The sequence below is a fragment of the Micromesistius poutassou genome (assembly GCF_964030765.1).
Source record: "Micromesistius poutassou genome assembly, chromosome: 22".
Taxonomy (NCBI): domain Eukaryota; kingdom Metazoa; phylum Chordata; class Actinopteri; order Gadiformes; family Gadidae; genus Micromesistius; species Micromesistius poutassou.
In genome coordinates this window covers 4,117,604-4,137,301 of record NC_140292.1, presented here as the reverse complement: position 1 = coordinate 4,137,301, position 19,698 = coordinate 4,117,604, and the positions used below count along the sequence as shown (strand labels likewise).

At 43.2% G+C, this 19,698-nt stretch overlaps 2 protein-coding genes across 2 annotated transcripts in view; both read right to left on the bottom strand.

Moving 5' to 3' along the window:
• LOC311367530 (transmembrane protein 132D) overlaps positions 1-4,246 on the bottom strand; it is a gene marked incomplete at both ends in the record, with an annotated part of 32,822 nt that extends 28,576 nt beyond the window's left edge. Inside the window, 2 exons of the mRNA XM_084486361.1 lie at positions 276-1,221; positions 4,174-4,246. Coding sequence (XP_084342487.1) covers positions 276-1,221; positions 4,174-4,246 — 1,019 coding nt within the window. The remainder of the gene's footprint in view (positions 1-275; positions 1,222-4,173) is intronic.
• An 11,770-nt stretch (positions 4,247-16,016) lies between these two features.
• Positions 16,017-19,698, bottom strand: part of rimbp2a (RIMS binding protein 2a) — a gene marked incomplete at both ends in the record, with an annotated part of 66,124 nt that continues 62,442 nt past the window's right edge. The window contains 2 exons of the mRNA XM_084486360.1: positions 16,017-16,253; positions 18,988-19,182. Coding sequence (XP_084342486.1) covers positions 16,017-16,253; positions 18,988-19,182 — 432 coding nt within the window. The remainder of the gene's footprint in view (positions 16,254-18,987; positions 19,183-19,698) is intronic.

The window sequence follows — 19,698 nt, the reverse complement described above, 5'->3', positions numbered from 1 at the left end:
TTCTGAACAACTTGAACTTACTTTAACTTTAAGAGGGTGACGATATATACTTTTATGCTTTATGGCAAACTCCAGCCTAATTGAGCTGTTGCCAGTTTTAAAATGAAACTCCTGGGCAAAATCTCTATAATGAGTAATTCTTTCATAATTTACTGTTTGATTCCCACTTCAATTAGGTTATATAGGAGCAAAAACATTGAAATCCCTGCACATAAAAGTTGATCTTGTTAAACTAATTCATACAAGTGCACTATAGAGCGGCTTTAGCTCCTTACCTGAGTGTGAAACTCTCCAGGGGAGATGCACTGGACAGGAAGACATAGAAGGTTGCCACGTCTGACATTTTCAGGGGCTTGGAGGAGGTCTGGACCACCAGGGAGCCCCCAAGCCTTAGCCGAAGGAACGTGGGATTCCCAGGCGGAGTCCTGAGCAGATTGACACTTCCGATTCTACTCATGGGTGTTCCCGAGCCACCGGGAATGGGCCCTAGTCCCGCTCCCATGCGACGAAGGCTGTCCTGGGGCGCACACTGACCGCCCCGGTTCACGCGGCTCTGGAAGTACACCTCCACGGGATTTCCCTGGGGCCCTCCTCTCGCAGCTCCTCCTCCTCTTCCTCCTCCTTGCTCCTTGCTGGAGCTCCCTGACCGACTGGCTGAGCCGAACCAGGCGGGCTCTGGCTTCAGCTGGGCCAGACAGTACCCGCCGGCGGGCACCAGGCATGCCCCTCGGACCTCCCTCGTCTCCCAGTAGGCGTACGCTGTGACGCAGTACGCCTCCCTGTTGGCCCGGGCCTCCGCCCCGCCACCGCCGTCTGCACCGGACTCCGCCGTCCCCGTGGCGACCCCCGAGGGCATGTGGAAGAGGATCCTCACGATGGGAGCCGAGGAGCGGACCTGCTGGGAGAGGAGCACCGGCTGGATCCTGCGATCCCCCAGGAGGAGCTCCGGTGGGACGGGAGCGTCCACGGACAGAGGGCCGTAGGAGGCGTTCACGGCCGGGCCAAGGAGCCCCGCCCCGGACCCCAGACCAGCCCCAGCCCCCCCAGTGACCAGGAAGCTCTGCTTCTTCACCTTCAGGCTGGTGTTGGAGGTTTGCTCCAGGGTCTGGCTCAGGAGCAGGTGGTCGAGGTTGAGAACCTGAAAGCCCACCGAAGGGTAGAGTTGGGAAGGCAGAGCTGGAGTCGGAATGTCGTCGTCGTCCATCTTCTGGTTGTCAGCAGCTACAGAGGGTAAGAAGAACCAGAGGTTGGCACTACAGTCAGCGGCTACACGGGGTAAGAAGAACCAGAGGTTGGCACTACAGTCAGCGGCTACAGGGGGTAAGAACCAGAGGTTGGCACTACAGTCAGCGGCTACAGGGGGTAAGAACCAGAGGTTGGCACTACAGTCAGCGGTTACACGGGGTAAGAAGAACCAGCGGTTGACACTACAGTCAGCGGCTACACGGGGTAAGAAGAACCAGAGGTTGGCACTACAGTCAGCCGCTACAGGGAGTAAGAACCAGAGGTCGGCACTAAAGTCTGTAACTAGTCTCATGATGCTAACATTCATTCACTATAGCATTACATTTAGATCATTTTAGCTGTGTTAGCATGTTAGCTGGCACTAGCTGTATGTTGTTTACTAGAGTACAATGGTTATTTATTAGGGTCATTTATTACAGTAAATAAACAACTAAAGCCAATCCACACAAGGAAAGTACCAAACACAGGCTTGACACATGACTAATTTGAGCAAGTCAGAAACAGAAATTGCAATAACATGCAATGTTGTCGAAAGCGGTGATGGCTTTTAGCGTTTTCCAACTCTTTAATAATTGAATAACACAGCAGTCTTTGATATACTTATGAACTGGAGATACACACAAACCACTTTAATGTAATAAGATTAATTCATTTTATGGTGAATAAATGCAGATGAGTGATAATGAATGATATTATCGCTGTGTCCGTTCAGCTATTGTAAGGGATGCGTGTGATTGATATAAATTACTTATAATTATGGAAACAATAAAGTCATTCTATAATAGTGAGTGCATATAAAAACCATTAAACATTTTTTAATTACATTTTTGTGCATAACAGGTTGATTGAAGATGATTTTGTACTGCAAGTGTCTCTGTAATGTTACAGAAAAATAAAATAAATACAAAAGAATGTTCCCGATAGAATCTCTCTTTAGACTAAAAGATGCTGATGTCCCCAAATGGTAAAAGTGACAGCTCCAATTTCTGACCACTTCAATTACCACCCTTCCTCTGCAAATAGCCAAACCTGTTTGCCAATATTATGTTAAAACTAGGGCTGGGCAATGATTCAAAGTTTTAATCAAATTTCTGTAATTAATCACGATTAATCGCATTGTTGTACGCAAAATCCAATAATGAATTCAAATAACATTTGAATTCAAGTTCCGTTCCCTTCTCCATGTTTGTTTATCCGCTAATTATTTTCTGACAGTTTCCTCTTTCCTGTGAGTGCCGCAGCAGTAAGCAACATACTCACTCATGCTCGCTCACAATGGACTTTTACAAAATAAAAGCCAGTGAGCAACAGACTTTTACAATAAAAAATAAATAGTAACGACTGCGTTAATATGAGATAAAATAATTGTTGGCGATAATTAATTAATTAGTTAACGCGATAATAACGCGTTCACTTGCCCAGTCCTAGTTAAAACCTAAAGGATGTAAAATCCTTAAAGATGTCCCGAGTGGATCTGAGAGAATCAGGAGGCTGTGTGATATCCAGTGAATCTCAGTTAAGGAAACTCATTAAGTATTGAGAACCAGACCACAGTAACACGCAGAGATTCCAGAGGCTAAAGGCTATCATTAAGATTATCATAGTCGTAGTAGTCCAGTCTGAAAACACTTTGACATTGTTATAAAACGTCTCCTCCTCATCCTCATCCAACGTTATAAAACGTCTGTTGATGATGTACAATGTACCCGCAGCAGGCCATTTTTTTCCAGATATGTGTAATATTGTACTTTATTGTTATTTGCAATTCATCACTGGCTGTCAGGCTTCCAGCAGTCTGCTTCATTATGCTGTTTTCCTACATTACCCAGAAGGACTTTCACTACCCCCTCTCAGGGGGCAAAAATATGTTAGTTATACATTTATAAATTGAATAAATGACTAAGTGAAATACTAAACAAAGAGGTAAAATAGGATCTGGGTGTGATGTATATCACCAATATAAGTTTTAGGCTGTATTACTCCTTTAAGGCAGCACAGCTGTCACCTTTTATAAAATAGATTATAGCCAAAACACATACACACACACACACACACACACACACAGTTACCCTAGTTAACTTTTATTCAGGGTCCTAACCTTTAATACACATTGAGAAACAGATCAAAAGACATCGTTATTAGCCTTGGAGAGGGAGGGAGGGAGAGAGAGAGAGAGAGAGAGAGAGAGAGAGAGAGAGAGAGAGAGAGAGAGAGAGAGAGAGAGAGAGAGAGAGAGAGAGAGAGAGAGAGAGAGAGAGAGAGAGAGAGAGAGAGAGAGAGAGAGAGAGAGAGAGAGAGATCAGCATTGAATACAAAATTGTGAATAAATCTTGAATTATTATGAATTATACAGTAGCCTATATAATTCATAAATGTATTTTTTTTTAATAAAATTTTGTTTTGGAATATGAAAAAAAGTTTTTCACTCTCACTCACAAAAAAATGTATTCCTGCATTGCGTGAACAATATTTCAGGCCTACCACTAGGTTCCCCTGGCCCTCCATTAGTTCACCTATACGGCCGCAGTTGATTGTAAATGTAGACTAGCCTACTTGTCATAGTGCGATATGTAGATAGGCCTACCATATGTAGGCTAGATATCGAACTATGACTGAAGAATGTATCCTGTAACCCGTTACTGATAAGTTCAAATAAATAATAAATAGGCCTATTCAAGGCGACAGAAGGATGCACTTTTCATTTTAGCCTACTCCAGATGCGTTTATGTAATCTCACCAACGTGACAGTGCACACGGCAATAGCCTAGGCCTACATGTCAACACCTTATTTATTAAACAGAAAAAATAACACGTTTTGCTATTTTTTCTGGGTTATGAAACCGAATGACATTCAAACGAAATGTAATTTAAAGAAGAGTGTGTCGAGTGCAACAAAACGACTTCGCAGGACGTCTAAATGTAACTCACCTGGTAGGACGGCCATGAGAACAGTGACAGCAAACACCGGGAACATTGGATATGCAGGAACGCTGAGCCTCATTTTGCTGAACGGTCACGTTGGTCATCCACGGTAGTTCTCCAAAAACGCACAGAAGTTAGTCCGAGTGTTGAAAGAAAACGCTGCAAACTAAACACCAAACGAAACACGGTATCCCAACCGACTCTAGGAACTCTCTTGCATGCAGATCCGCGGGCTTCTCTCTCATCGTAACGCTTCTGTAAATTACTTCATCAATGACTTTTCAATCAATGACAAACTTTGTGGGATTGAAGTTGACCCGATTTACTTACTTCCCCCCCCCCGCTTGCGGTCTCGGCTCTACTTGAAGAGTGAGCGGCAGCCGACGAGCTCGCTCTGAGAGAATCACACGGATCGCTTCGACAGATTAATCCGAGCCACGTGCGTAATCGTGGTCGGGGAAAGAGCGGGAAGGCACACTAAGTCAGGGGATCACGCGCTCATCTGGCCACCAGCGGTTGGGTGATAACGTCGATGGAGGTCCACCAAATTAGGCACACGGTTCTGGACTAAGGTTACGTTTTTATGTTTATATTTCAATACATTTACACATTTTATTCTTCTAGGCATTTTTATTTGTAGAGAACATGCCTTTTTTCACTTTTTTAAATAAACATTCATATTTTTCACCACGTTGTAAAGGTAGGCCTAGACCTCTTCAGGAAGAGTTGAGTAACATCTATCAGTGGCGGCTGCTGGTCTTTCAAAGAGGGGAAGCTCATTTTTGGCCTACATCATATAAATTGTCAATTTATGTATATGTAAATTATCCTCTCTGTTCCTTTTCAAGGAAATGCTGTCATACCAACTAGCTGTCTTTTCCAGTGACTTGGCCAGTGTCCTCTCAATGGCCAGCAGAGCTAGGCTGCTTAAACGACCTTGGCCCATTGTGTTATGGGTGTAGGACTTGAGACGCTTTAAACAGGAGAAGCTCCTTTATACACCTGCAGATGTAGCTCCAATTGTTGCCACTAATGAGAACATTTTGTAAAACTGAGACATTGCACTGTCCAACTCCATGTCTTTAAGGAACACCAAGAAATCACACAGCTTTCCCCTGTCACCCTGCAAGTCCTGATCTGAATACAGGACTTGAAGTTCAGACCTCAGGCTCCCTGAATCAAAGTGATGGCCAACTACCAAAACGATATTAAACTTTTTTAACGATATTAAACTTTTTAAACAAGGAAATGTGGGAATTATGTTAAACTGAAGCAAGGAATTGTGTGTATAAGTGTATGAAATGTACAATGAAAATTGTATAGCAATTTCGCCAAGCAAATATCAAGAAATAGGTTGCAGTTTGTCTTTCGACTCGCTTGCAAAATCCGCGATCGGACTGAGGACTGAAGAGAGCTCCGGCAACGTTTTATAGTTCAAAATCACTGTCAATCAAACGGCAACTCAGTCTTTCGCAGACCCTCCAATCTTCACGCAGAAGCCCAGAGTCCAGGCCAGCCCACTCCTCCATTCACCCCCAGAGACGCTGAGTGTCCGTGGGAGGGACATAATCGCAGCATTATCCAATGACCGTTGATTTTTGAAGCACTAAAAAACTGTTCTACTGATCTAAAACACTGTTCTATGCAGCCCCATTGAAGTGGATGGACGCTGAGCTTCAACAGGCAAATGCACTGACGCTACGGGAATGAATGAGAAGGAAAGCGAATCAGTCGACCTGCGATAAGCAGCTTCTGAATGAACTCGTCTTCGAGGTGGACGTGTTCTAACACATTTTTAGTCAATGAAATGTTAACACAACAGTATATATTTGACCATTTAATTTTTGAAATTTTAGGGGAAGCCCTTGCAGTCTTAGAGAAATCGCCACTGATATCTATAACATATCCATATCTATTGAGTGTTTAGCACACGTTTCCCCAGCTGTCTGGGGGTCTTGTAAAGCAGAACTACTGTAGATTCACTACAATGGTGTCAAACTGTAGGCCTAGGCTACTAATGTACTACTACTTTACGTTTTTTTTCTAGCTTTTATCGTACGTATCTAATATTTCTGCATAGCCTATTGCTTATTGTGAACAATATGCGGGGAAAAAATCAATCAAGAATTACAAAAAATAAATTGGCCTTTGTTTCTATTTTCTGTATCCCTGCCTAAGGCCAATGATAGCCTAGTCAATGGACTTTGTGTCAGATACGTTCTCAGTTTTGCAATGTCCCTAGCAGTTTGAGCATGATGGCTGTATACTTGGTACACTCAACATGAATGTTGTTATCCACGCCGTGAAATTAAAACAGCATAACTGACACGACAGGTGAATAGAGCCATTGGGGTGCAGTGTTAACGCGATTCTGACATCAGTGGATCCTCTTCAGCCTACTGTTAATCGAAAATCAGCACTTAGCTTGATTATCCAACCGAGTGCTGACTTTTGATTTGCAGTTGCAGAATAACCTAAGGACCCTAATGAGCCAACATCTCAACACCCTCGCCACCACCCGTTTTACCACCGTCACCCTCAGTGTCTTTGTGCACGTAAGTGTGCAAGTGTGTTGCTTTGCTTTGGTATGGGGACACCTGTCCGAGCAACACTTTACAGCCGAGTTAAATCAAGTGTCTGACAGAGGGATGATGGGGGTGGGGGCGGCAATTACACTGGCGGCGGTCAGGACTTTGGTGCATTCTACTTTTCTTCGCATTTTTTTTTTCTTTGGAAGTGACTTTCCTGCCAGGTTGAGAGAATAATGTTTCCTGGCATCATTAGCCGGTAAGCATTCCCACTCTAGACTCAGGAGACTGATTAAAATAAATATATACCTTAGAGAGAATTTAAGGATCTCTGATTGCGAATAAAACAATGAAGAACGAAGTGAGCCCACAGGAACTTAAGAGGGTACTTTAGGGAGGCTGAGGGGTGTACTTAAATGGATCTCTCAACGTAGACGACTTCATGTAGTTTTGACACACTTGCACTGCTTCTATTGCAATTTTGATTTACAAGGGGAGCCTTGTTTTTTTCGTGTTGGTTCTGAAGGATAGGTGTACGATTTAAGTTTTCCTGGTGGAGACACAAACAGTCTTTGTTTTAAAGTTGTTTATTGTTGTCAAAATGAATGGGAGGTATAATTCAGCCGTGGGTTACTGTTGGTAGGGACATATCGTTAGTTTCTTCCCAGCTACATCCAGATACAGGTCATTAAGGAGCTGTGAAAGTCCTGTCACTGAAGGACGGTGTAGGCTGAGGACATTGGGGTGGAATCCAAAACCTTTTAACCGCCAGTAGAACACCATCATCTGATATCTTGATTTGCTGTATTCATCAATGGACCCCCATGAGGAAATGCTCTAAATTAACCTGTTAATCATGTTCCAACATTTCAGTGGACTTGCTAATTCAGTCGGCAGTGAGTAATATGTTCATTTGTATATTTGCTTTATCATTTAAAGCACTTGCGCTCATGATAGGCCGACGGCCATACTTCCTTTAGACATGATATCCTGCTTCTGCACAAAGCAATTACGCTATGGATTAATATCATATAATACCACGTTCTTAAATTCTAATTATTAAATCAATCGAGTAATAAATTAATCTAGCCAGCCCTTTGATTCAATTAATACATAAAAATAGCTTTGACCTTCACACCACCTTTTCTTTGATCAATGTAGATTAATCAGTTAATCACACCCAGTGTTAATATTAGTGTTAAGCAGACAGATTTCCCGTTCTGAGAGAGAATGGAAGACAATTACAATTGAATGAAAGCAGTGTCATGCTTGGAGCAAACAGAAAATCTGTACAATCAGAGACCAGAACTAGTTAATATAATTGTAAGCAGTGCATTTAACCTGTGTGTGTGTGTGTATATATATATATATATATATATATAGTTTAAAATACAATTTTATGTGTGTGTGGATGACGGCTGGTTTAAGCAGCCCCACCTGGCTGGAGTCTGATTGGTCTCTGGGGCAGGGGGAGGCTGCACACCTGTTACACATTAACCAATCAGTGTGCAACAGGTTAAACCAGCCATCTCCAACACACACTCGGGAGATCTCCTGCATGGCTGCGCTGTACTCTTTCCATGTTCATTAACTACAGCTTTAGCAATAAACCCAATTTAATGATATTTAGAATGATCATATATTGATAACGGTATGTGCTAAAGAAGGACCTATAGGTTACAGAGGGGGCTAGTTAACATAGAGAGGTTGCTTACAGCGAGGGGATGTATACAGAGGGGGACGTTCTTTACATCGGGGTGTTGTCCACAGAGGGGTCGGGGGGGTTGGTGGTTTACAGAGGGCGGTTGTTTACAGTGTCTGGGGGGTCATTTAAAGAAAGGTTGTTTAGAGTGGGGAAGTGGTAGTTTAAAAAAGGGGGCTACTTAAAAGAGGTTGTTTACAGTGGGGGTAGTTTAAAGAGGGTCTACTTAAAAGAGAGGTTGTTTACAGTGGGTGGGTAGTTTAAAGAGGGTCTAGTTTAAAGTGAGGTTGTTTACAGGGGGTAGTTTAAAGGGGGGGGGGTAATTTAAAGAGAGGTTGTTTACAGTGGGGGGGTAGTTTAAAGAGGGGGCTTATTTAAAGTGAGGTTGTTTACAGTGGGGGTAGTTTAAAGAGGGGGGTAATTTAAAGAGAGGTTGTTTACAGTGGAGGTTGTTTAAAGAGGGGGCTACTGTATAAAGAGGTTGTTCAGAGTGGAGAGGGGGCTAGTTTAAAGAGAGGTTGTTTACAGTGGGGGGTTGTTTACAGAGGGGGTTTGTTTAAAGAGGGGGGTTGATAACATTGGGGGGTTGTTAACCAGAGGGATCTTTACAGTGGGGTCTAGTTTATAGAGGGGCTTGTTCACATAGGGGAGGTAGTTAATAGTGGAGGGGTTGTTTGCAGTTGGTGGCTTGTAAACAGAGGGGGTCATTTACAGTGACTTATCTGTTTGTCCGGATCAATCCCGACACCAGCAAACGCGTTATCAATTCAGGAACACACAATGTCTGCATCGCAGTGGCACATCCGTATCCTACGGCAACACTCACACCAAGCAGCAATGAAATAGAAGCCTCCATTTTCATGCAGATGAAGGTCAGTCAATAGCTCATAGCAAGGGCGGGGGGGGGGTGCATTTTAGCATATTATCAATTTAGAGAATAGATTTATCCACTGTTTGGCTCTTAGTATTTAACATACCCAAGATAACACAATTTCCAAGTTTGAAGTAATAGTTCTTCTCAGAACACAATAAAAAAAAATAGACCTTAGAAACACCGACACCATCGCTCTGCATTCTAACCGTTGAGCTCAGTGTGACCTTGCAAAGTTCAGAAGTGCAAAGCGAAGAGCCAGAGCAGTCTTTCATGTAACAAGTGACACGCAGACAAACTGAATTTACATCTGATGTGCCCCGTCATATGATTAGTAGGTCTATTAACCCTCGCTGACAGTGATCCAGTGTTTCAGCTATCGATATGGAACGCGTGATTAAGATAACACGTCCTAATTTAGTAAAACGCCTTATTACCCTCCATTATTGCCAAACTGTGGAACAGACGAGAGCTAAGGATAGATCGATTTCAACACATTAGTCAAGGGGATTGAGAGTGTTTTGTAATAAAGGAAAAATAAAGTTAACAAAGTAAAATAAAATACAGTGAAATGAATGAATAAAGTGTTTCCTTAAAGAGGCAGTTAAATCAGTAATGAACCCAATGGGCAGCCACCCTGTTACGTACACTCAGTTATCTTCTGATCTTCATAGACTGGCTTTTTACATGCTTTTTCTGTTGAGTGATTGAAATATTGTGCTCTTTGATAGTGTAACAGAAGGTCATGAAGGAGTTGTGATCTTCTGATCTTCATAGACTGGCTCTTTTTTTTTTTTACTGTTACATGATTTAACATTTGCGCTTCAAGAGCATAACAGTACATAATGAGGGAGGTGGTTAGAAGTTCGGGGCTCTCGGGAGAGGAAAGTTGACAGTCGAAAGGTGAACGCTTTATTGACCAAAAGTACTACAGAACATTTTCTCTCAGTATGAGGAAGAGGGGAAAAGAAGACCATCTTGGATTAGGTTCAGTGGATTAGCTGAGGTGAAACGTCAATCGTCTGTAAATTTTCTGTGGGTAAAACTAGTACATGGTACTAACCTTCACCACCATGCTTCTGAAAGTTCCTGGGTTTTGTTCTCTGATTCTATTCAGAATCAGAATATGGTTATTAGCCAAGCCACACACAGGGGGAATTCAAATAATATATAATTTGAATAGGACCAATCATCCCATAAAGGAGAAAAATAAGTATTGCATGTATGTACTGTATATATTAAAGGGCCCCTAAGTGATTAGCAATTACAAGCCTCTTATTACTTCACAAGTGGGAGTGTCCACCCAGATTTATGAAGGATAGATCAGCCTACCAGTTGGTACAGGCCACAGTGTAGGCTGGTCGGCTGATATATGTTATGATTCATAATGATACATACTATACAGGGTGCTACTGGTCGGGTGTCTCCTGGTACTGGAGCTGTCCATGGTGCTACTGGTCATGGCTTCTGGTAGAGGAGCTGTCCAGGGTGCTACTGGTCAGTTGTCTCCCGACCAGTAGCTGTCCATGGTGCTACTGGTTGGGTGTCTCCTGGTATTGGAGCTGTCCATGGTGCTACTGGTTGGGTGTCTCCTGGTACTGGAGCTGTCCATGGTGCTACTGGTCAGTTGTCTCCCGACCAGTAGCTGTCCATGGTGCTACTGGTTGGGTGTCTCCTGGTACTGGAGCTGTCCAGGGTGCTACTGGTGGGGTGTCTCCTGGTACTGGAGCTGTCCAGGGTGCTACTGGTGGGGTGTCCTGATAGAGGAGCTGTCCATGGTGCTACTGGTACAGGCTCTCTTCCCCTCTGTGTGTCCTTGGGCCTACAGGTTTTGTATGTTATGTATTTGTCAGGTTTTATATCTGTTATTCTTTGCTGTAGCAGGAGGTGTAACATCATCGCTGTGGGACAGAGACAAACCGCTTCATCCCCAGCACCTAGCCTTCGGTCTCTGTGGGACACACCATCCCCAATTATTTATGACGAATGGCACAGCGCCCTTTGTCACACTCCAACATAGACAGACAAACAGTCAGACAGACAGCCATAGAGACATACAGACAGCATTATAGACAGAGAGACAGGCATGCATGGAAAGCTTGTCTAAGCTTTGATTTAGCTTCCTTTGTGGCAGTATACATATGGACGCATCTTTCTGCAATTAGATCTGCTAAGCATGAAAAAATTGCATTAGCTATTGTTTCAATAAGCAATCACGTATGGAATACCATCTTTAAGAGAATAGAGCTCTTACGGATAGTAAAGGAGCATATAGCGTTTCTACGTCATACATTTTCTCTCACTTGGCCACAAAAGGAACCAAACCCACGTTGCTCTCCAGACATCATTGATTTGACCTATTCTGTCCCCAGTATTATGATGAATAATCTAATAGCTGAATGCAATGCATCTCTGAGCATATCAAGTTAAACAGTGAACCGAGAGGTCCCTGCCGTGCCGTTGAGCAGGGGTCGTGGATGCCGGGTGTTTAACGTTGTGTCAAACATTCTTAAAGGCTAAGGGAAGACGGATGCCCCATTCACGCCCTCTGGCAGTCTCGAGCGACACCACAGAGAGGTCACCGCTGGATTGAATCTTAAACATATGTTCTCCCTCCAGGCGATCGGGGTATATAGATCTAGGCAATGACTGAAGAGGAAGAATAAAGAAAGGGCTCTCGGAGCGAGGGAGAGCGATAGATGAGGAGAGAGGGGAGGAAGGCTAGAAGGAGTAGTGTTCCTGATTCCTTTTTGTTTTGGCGAGTAAAACAGGTGATTTTATGTATGAGGTAAGCTTCCTATCTCACAATCCGGATAACACATCACTAAGAGTGTGTGCTTCAGGGCTGAAAGGTCTGGCAGGTGCTAGTCTTAGGCTTTCCCCGTGTAGGCCTACTGAAAGTAATTTTCTGTGTGTATTACATTTTTTCTTTCATTGTATGAACATAATCCTAAGCTTTTTGATAACACACTGTCGTTCCATAATTATTCAATCAAATCAATAGCATTGATTCGGGAATATCGTGGGATTCAGATCGACTTGGCCTTTTCGGAACATGTTCGTGTTGTTACATAAAGTGCTTTGCTGCCCTCCTGTGGACGTTCATGTTACAGCATACTGGTCCGACAGTACAATAGATTTCTGATTGAAGAATGTGTGCAATGCTTTTGTTCATGCATTAAATTATGCAGAACACACACACACACACACACACACACACACACACCTGCCATAGAAGGGTGTATTCTATTCATTCCTTCCTGGAAGCAGGCCACCACGAATTTGGCTCATAATCTCAGTATCTCAGCAGGAGAGATCTGTGGATTACACACGCTACTTGGGCACAGACTCAGGGCTTATCACTTACGCCCACTAGCTGACCTGTAAGATAACATCCAGCCATTCATACAATATGTTGTTGTGTATCAATGCAGTTGTGAGCCAAATCATTTGGTCACCACGAAAAGGCGTCCCACTAATACCCACAGAGGATTCATTTAATACAGAGATTGAGGCCGGAGTGTGCTCCCATTCTCCCTTTAGTTTGGGAAGAAGTGCACAGGGCTGACAGGGACACACAGGGGATCGGACCACAGGGCTTTCATTATTCACAGACCTGGTCTCACTAAGACACAGGGGAGTGTCTGACAATACAACGTATACGTTTTAACCCTTTTTGTGAAAGCAAGTTTTATGTGTTTTTAAGAACAAAAGCAATGATCACTCCAGGGTTTCTTCTTACTTCTTCTCAAAGCCCAGGGATGTTAATGATGTACTCTGGTTTGACAGAGAGCTGCAAAATTTCTTGGATGCCTCTTTGTGTGAAAATGACAGGCAGACTGTCTTATAGAGTATGTCTGTTGTATTGTTTGCTGTATTCATAAACACAGCAACAGTAATGTGTGTTGATATTTTATGTTAACACACGAAACAAACACAAATCACCCTGATCTATTTTTAAAAAATATCAAATTTATTTTGATTATAAAATGTGTAATTTGTTTTGCACATGCACACACTCACACACAATTATTCACCATAAACATTGTCCAATATTTTCTTTCTTTTTGTTATCTTTGATTCACAGAGCAAACACAGAACTAGTGACTGAAACATCTGATTTGAAAGGACACAATGGTTTTTACAGGAGAGGAAATTGCGAAAAACGAAGTAGAAACATTTAGAAATGACCTACAAATGGACCAAAGTACAAAAAAGCAATGGCATTAAGAGACACTAACCCATTCACAAATGATTGTTTTGGTATTAGGACCATTAAATACCCTTTTATTTTTAATTTGCAGTGAATGAACGCAGAGGCTTTTGTCTGTAGAGATTGCTTTGGAATAAAATGAAAGCAACAAAACATATTATAATCCATTTGCATGTCTTTGCTTCCATTTTTGCTTCATACATTCCATGTTGGAAAGCCAACTTTATAATTTGTCAAATATTTAATAGCATATCTGAGGAATAACCCTGTTTCTTTCTGATTTCAACTCCATCTCTGCACTCCCAACTTCCCCCAACTACTTATAGGCTGCTTTGTGTTCAAGTGCAAGTGTTTTAAATGGAGAAAGGTCCACACAGATATATTTGAAAGAAGATTTAAGAATCAGGGAATCTGTATGGAAAATATGTTTGTTAAATGATAGATTTCCCGAGGACATTTTATTCATCATTTACTTTAAATTATTGGAGCTTCATTTTACAACTCTTTATCCATCAAAACTCTCAGCTTTTATGCATTGTATGTATGCCTTGAAGCCATGTCTCTCTGAGACTAAATGTAGAGACAATGTTATCTTCGTCTGGAAGGGACATATTTAGAGGCTACATTAACATCTAGAGAGTGATTGATTGATCAATTCCCAGATAATATTTTATCTGGCCCATTTTTCCTCATAGTTTAGACTTAGAAGGCAATCATTTCGAATAAGGGAAAAGGAAAACTAGTTCACATAAAAAATGATCCGGAAAATTAGAAAGCAGCATGCAATGTCGATCAGTGACATGATGTCACATATCAATCTTGCATATCTATACTAGCCTATTCTTTATTGGAGCTCATTATAGTTATATCATTAAACAATAATTCTTATAGTGTTCCAACTATCCATAGCCAATGCAATAACGCTAAATCTTTCCTGTGGCACTCATTTGTGCAGATGTATGCAATTATACGGTAATAATATATCACATAGAACTATGTAGCATAGAAGCGGGTTCAAAATTTGGACTTGAGCGAGTTCTCGATAATGATGATGATCAGATAACGATGCACCTTGAACACCTTTTCTTTTCCATGAGGGACCAATAAGGGCCCTATATTCGTCCACCCTTTTAACCGCGAGAGGAAAACCGTAAAGCGATGGCGGTGGGATTAGCAGCACTGGACCACTAAGATCCCTGAAGACATGGCTGTTTCTTTTTTTTTTGTTTTAAGTTAGTTTAGAAAACAAACGTATGCACGAGCATGAAGGCAGCATACACACACACACACACACACACACACACACATACAACAAACTGCCCACACACATTGAAACGCATGCGCATTCAGACACACACACACACACATACACACACAGGCACGAAAAAAAGTGACGTCTGTCCCGTTCCTCTTAGGAAACACACACGCTTTGTGCAATAGGAAGACAAACAGAACGTTGTCTGGGACTGAAGTTGTCATGACAGTTTTCAAGACCACAATAACATATTTCCCCCCCCGAATGATTTTCTTCCAACAATGACAATGCAACAGTGATTCTTGGCAGAAACCAAAAAAAGAAAAAAGAAAAAACACAATTGTGTAATTATAAAATCAACCATTGTCAGACAGAAAAACCCAAGGAATGTCAGCTCATATTTTTTTTTCATGAAGGCCACTGAAACGGCGTTGCTTGACTGTCGTTGCACATGTCCTGTTTTTGCTGTAATGCCCATGTTAATGCCCGTCCACGTTTTGAGTTCCCTTCATCACTGAGACTTTTATCTGCTAAACTCGCAGGCACATAAAAAATAACTGTTTCGGATCTGTGTAATCCATGGTTTGGCCCTGTACGGCCACCACCTTTTCTACCGTATTGCTTTGAATAAAGCCTCTGTGTTTGAGCAGCCAGCATTACCCAATGCCCAATGCCTCCCTAAACAGTCCTGATAGGATTGTTATAGGGAATACAGCGTCTACCTTCCAGTATTGACATCGATCCTCCACAATATGGATGGTTTTGACATGTTTTTGTTTTGTTGTTTCATAAAATCATATATATATATATATATATATATATATATAAAATAATAATCAAATGTGTCTTCCATGACTACCCTGCTTTAGATATCTGTTTCACTTCAACCGGTATGATTTAGGCCTACACGTCATGAAAACCCCTTCGTCTCTGGAATAAAAGAAATCACAGTTATAATGTAGCGTTGGGAGACTCTCTCTCTCTCTCTGCTCGCTCTCTGGATTTGGCACGGCGCACTGTACATCATGAAATCAATCCATAGTTAAAACGGAAACAAGCGATCACATGATTATATTCAAACAGTCCTACACACACACACACACACACACACACACACACACACACACACACACACACACACTACGTGCACATCCCCCTCCTCCTCGCCGCTGCACGTCGCGAGATTAGGAGCGATGGCGGGAACCGGCGGGCCCCGGGTGTCACCGCGTGGCGCTGCGTGGCACGGCTGCGCTGCTGCGCTGCTGCGCTGCTGCGCTGTGTTACTTGTTGACGGGGGAAAGCCTCTTCAGCAGCTTCTTCCCCTTGGACAGAATACCTTTCTTCTTCTTCATGTCGTGGCTGTCCCGGGGGTCCCCGTCGTGGTCGTCGCGGGGGTCCGAGGGCCCCTGAGAGCCCCGGGCGGGGCTGATGGGACGCATGGTCCCCGGGAGCAGCGGGCGCACCATGGGCGACGGCGTGCGCGCCACAGGCACGGTGTCGGCGGTTTCCGTGGTGACCTGGGGGGGGGGGGGGGGAGGGGGGAGATGCCGTGTAGGGGGGAAGTGTAGTGAGATTATAGTGACTGTCTGTGTGCACCCTTTCTCCAGAGAACACTAGAAGGGTGCACTCCTTTGATCCGCCTGGGGACCGGGGTATGATGGGGATCCTAACTGAAGAGGTTGACTGTTATCATGTGAAATGTACAAGTGAACAATGCGTTCTTCACTTATACACTTAACGTTTTAAGATTTTGGTCTTTGTCTCTAAATTGAAGACTTTAAAGAATACGTTTAAATGTGTGCCTATCTTCATTATGTGTATAGTAATAATGTATAGTAGGGTTAGGGTTAGGGTTATTGGAGGGTCAGTTCCAGTATGATGTACTCTATGGTGTAGACTAGAGCATTTAACTAGTGAGTGAAATAGAGGAGTGCAGGTTGTATTTATTCACTGAAACCCAAGACACTACCTGTCGTTATCAGTAATGAATGCCGTTGGGATATTAAGACTCATTAAGTCAAAGCATGAAATAATTAATAAATGTTAAATAAGTATGAATGGCTAGCTATTAATAAATATATGTCACATCCCTCCCTATTAAATATCACTATTGTATGTGTCTGCTTGTGATAATCGTGGTAAAGGGAACATGTTCTCTAAGTCTTCTGCTTGCATTTATCCTGAACAAAAAAAAACATTTATCCCATTAAAAGGAGGCAATTTAACGCCCTGCAAAAGTTATGCTCCCATTTGAGTGTCAAATTACATTTTCTTTTGTCAAAAAGAAATCTTGTTAAAAGATTAGTTTACTTATTGAACCAAGAGAAGTTTCGACATCCACGCATGCACACAGGCACACACACACACACACACACACACACACACACACACACACACAGGCACACACATGTGAGGAAGAAACAATTGGGGAAAGGCCATCGAAGGATAAGCACAACATCAGCACATCACAGAGGCGGCTAGGACCGGGGACAGGTAGTCCAGGAGAGGAAGCACACCGTACGATATCGAGATACACAACACCCAGCCAAACAACCCTCGATAACAAGCAACTCATCCTATGCATCGCCTGGATAGTCATTGAATATAACATCTATTTGTGACTATAAATCTTAGTGTGCTCATGTTTTTTATTTGAAATATGAGAACGTTGCCGTTATAATATTGACTACCCATCAAGCCTCCAAGATATAATATATATGTCTAAATATATATATATATATATATATATATATATATATACTATAAAACTTTTTTACTGCAGCCATTATTTTTGTGCAAAATATGATTTCCTTGCCTTTTCCTCCACCATAAGAAGAGGGATAGACAGTCCGGTGATTGATTCCTATAGGTGGATTTTCATCTACATTCTTTGACAAAAAAAGGTGAACAAATCTGATGGCCGCAGCAAAAAATACAGACGAGAAGTGTGACTGAACTGTCACAAAAATTATTTTAAGCTTGACAACTTTTTCAGCAATACTTAAAAGTAAAAGTCAAAAGTTTTACTTCGTAAAAGTAAAGTAAACTGAACTGCACATGCAGGTGTGTGTTTTTTAGGTTATCGTGCTTGTTATCTCAAGTTTAAGACCTACCGTACAGGGCAGACAGTGCAACTTTATGGTCTGAAATAAACCATCTTCTTCACGTTCACGTATTTTATTGCTTTAGGTTTTTTTTGTTGTTTTTTTGCCAAGCGGGTGAGGGTGGGAACTAAATCAGATGTGACAGCGCCATTGTCAGTAAAAAAAACAAAAAACACATCACTATGACAACAACTACGACAACGACAACAACAACACAACACACGGACACAGAGCGCAGTTTTTTTCTTTTTTATATCCAATTTTTTTTTTTCTCTTTTATTGTTTCCATCGTAACAATACATAACGGACGTCGTCTCAGTGAAGAGGTTAGTTCAGCGCACTCGCTAGCTCAGATCCAACATATCAAACATAGGCATGTCTAGAGAACCACTTTCAACAGAGCGGAAAAATAGATTTGTGTGATGTGTGTAGAATATACAAAAAACAAGAAACAAAGCCTCTCTGGGGAAATACAGCATTCGAGCCAAGAAATATATTATAAAACGTATCAAGTTTCACTTTTTTGAAAAAGGCATGCTTTTCTCTCTGGAACAACTTTAGATTTTTTTTCTTTTCGACCCTGATTTTTAAGTACAATACTTTTTATTTGTTTTGTGTTTCAGTGCAAACAGGTACCAAATTATCATGTGTGTCAGGAATGATTTGGAGCCTTTTTCAAATCCATCGCCAAGTACTACATGCATAGACCCACCCGTCGAGATCCCCGCAGTCTAGTCCCTCCTGTTCACGTTGGGCTTTGCTTCTTCCTTTCTCTGATACTCAGAAAAGGGAGGGGGGAGGAAGGGGGGTAAAACTGGGCATTTTAAACACAAGGTTCCACAGGGGTCGATTAGGGTAGGGGGTAGGGGGGCGGGCCGGGGGGGCGGGGCTGTAAGTTTCTTTAATATAGTCACCACTGGTCACCACAAACACACACACACCGAACAGCACAAAGACAGCAAGTGGAAGAGGAAGCAAGACAACAGAAAGTAAAACCGAGAGAGGACAGAGAGAGCGGAGAGAGAAGATGGAGGAGAGAGAAGAGAGGAGAGCAAGGAGGAGGAGGAGGAGGAGGAGCGACGAGGACGAAGGGTGGTTGTGTGTGTGTACGGGAGGCCTAGCGCTGAGAGCGGCGATGGTGATGTACCCGTTTGCCCTCTGCGTTGGCGGCGGCGGAGGAGGAGGAGTGGGAGGAGTTGGCGGGCGCGCGGCCGCCGGGCTCCTCCTGGGGGGGGTGGTGGTGGTGGTGGGAGGGGGTGTCCGTCAGATACACCTCCACATCGTCAGGCACTTCTTCTAGAAAGTTGGAGGGGACCAGGCCGCGGTGGCCGTTGATGTCCCCCTGGAGGAGGAGAGAGGACGGGGAGGGGAGAGGAGGAGAGAGGAGGAGGAGGAGGAGGAGACAGAGGAGGAGGCGGAGGAGGAGCCGGGGGAGGGTAGAGGACAGAAGAGGAGGAGGAGGAGGATGGAACAGGAGAGGAGGCAGAGGAGAGGAGGTGGAAGGAGGAGAGGACAGAAGAGGAGGAGGAGGAGGAGGGAGGCGGCGGAGGAGAGAGGAAAGGAGAGAAGTGAAGAGAAGAGGAGGAGGAAAGGACAGAAGAGGTGGAGGAGGAGGAGAAGGAGGGAGGCGGTGGAGGAGAGAGGAAAGGAGAGAAAGGAAGAGGAGGAGGAGAAAGGAGGAGGAGGAAAGGACAGAAGAGGAGGCGGAGGAGAGAGGAGAGGAGAGAAGAAGAGGAGAGAGGAGAGGAGAGAGGAAGTGGAGGGGAGAGAGTAAAGGAGAGAAGAGAGGAGGAGGAAAGAGGAGAGAAGAGAGGAGGAGAGAGTGGGGGAGGAGGTGAGAGTGGGGTAGGAGAGAGGA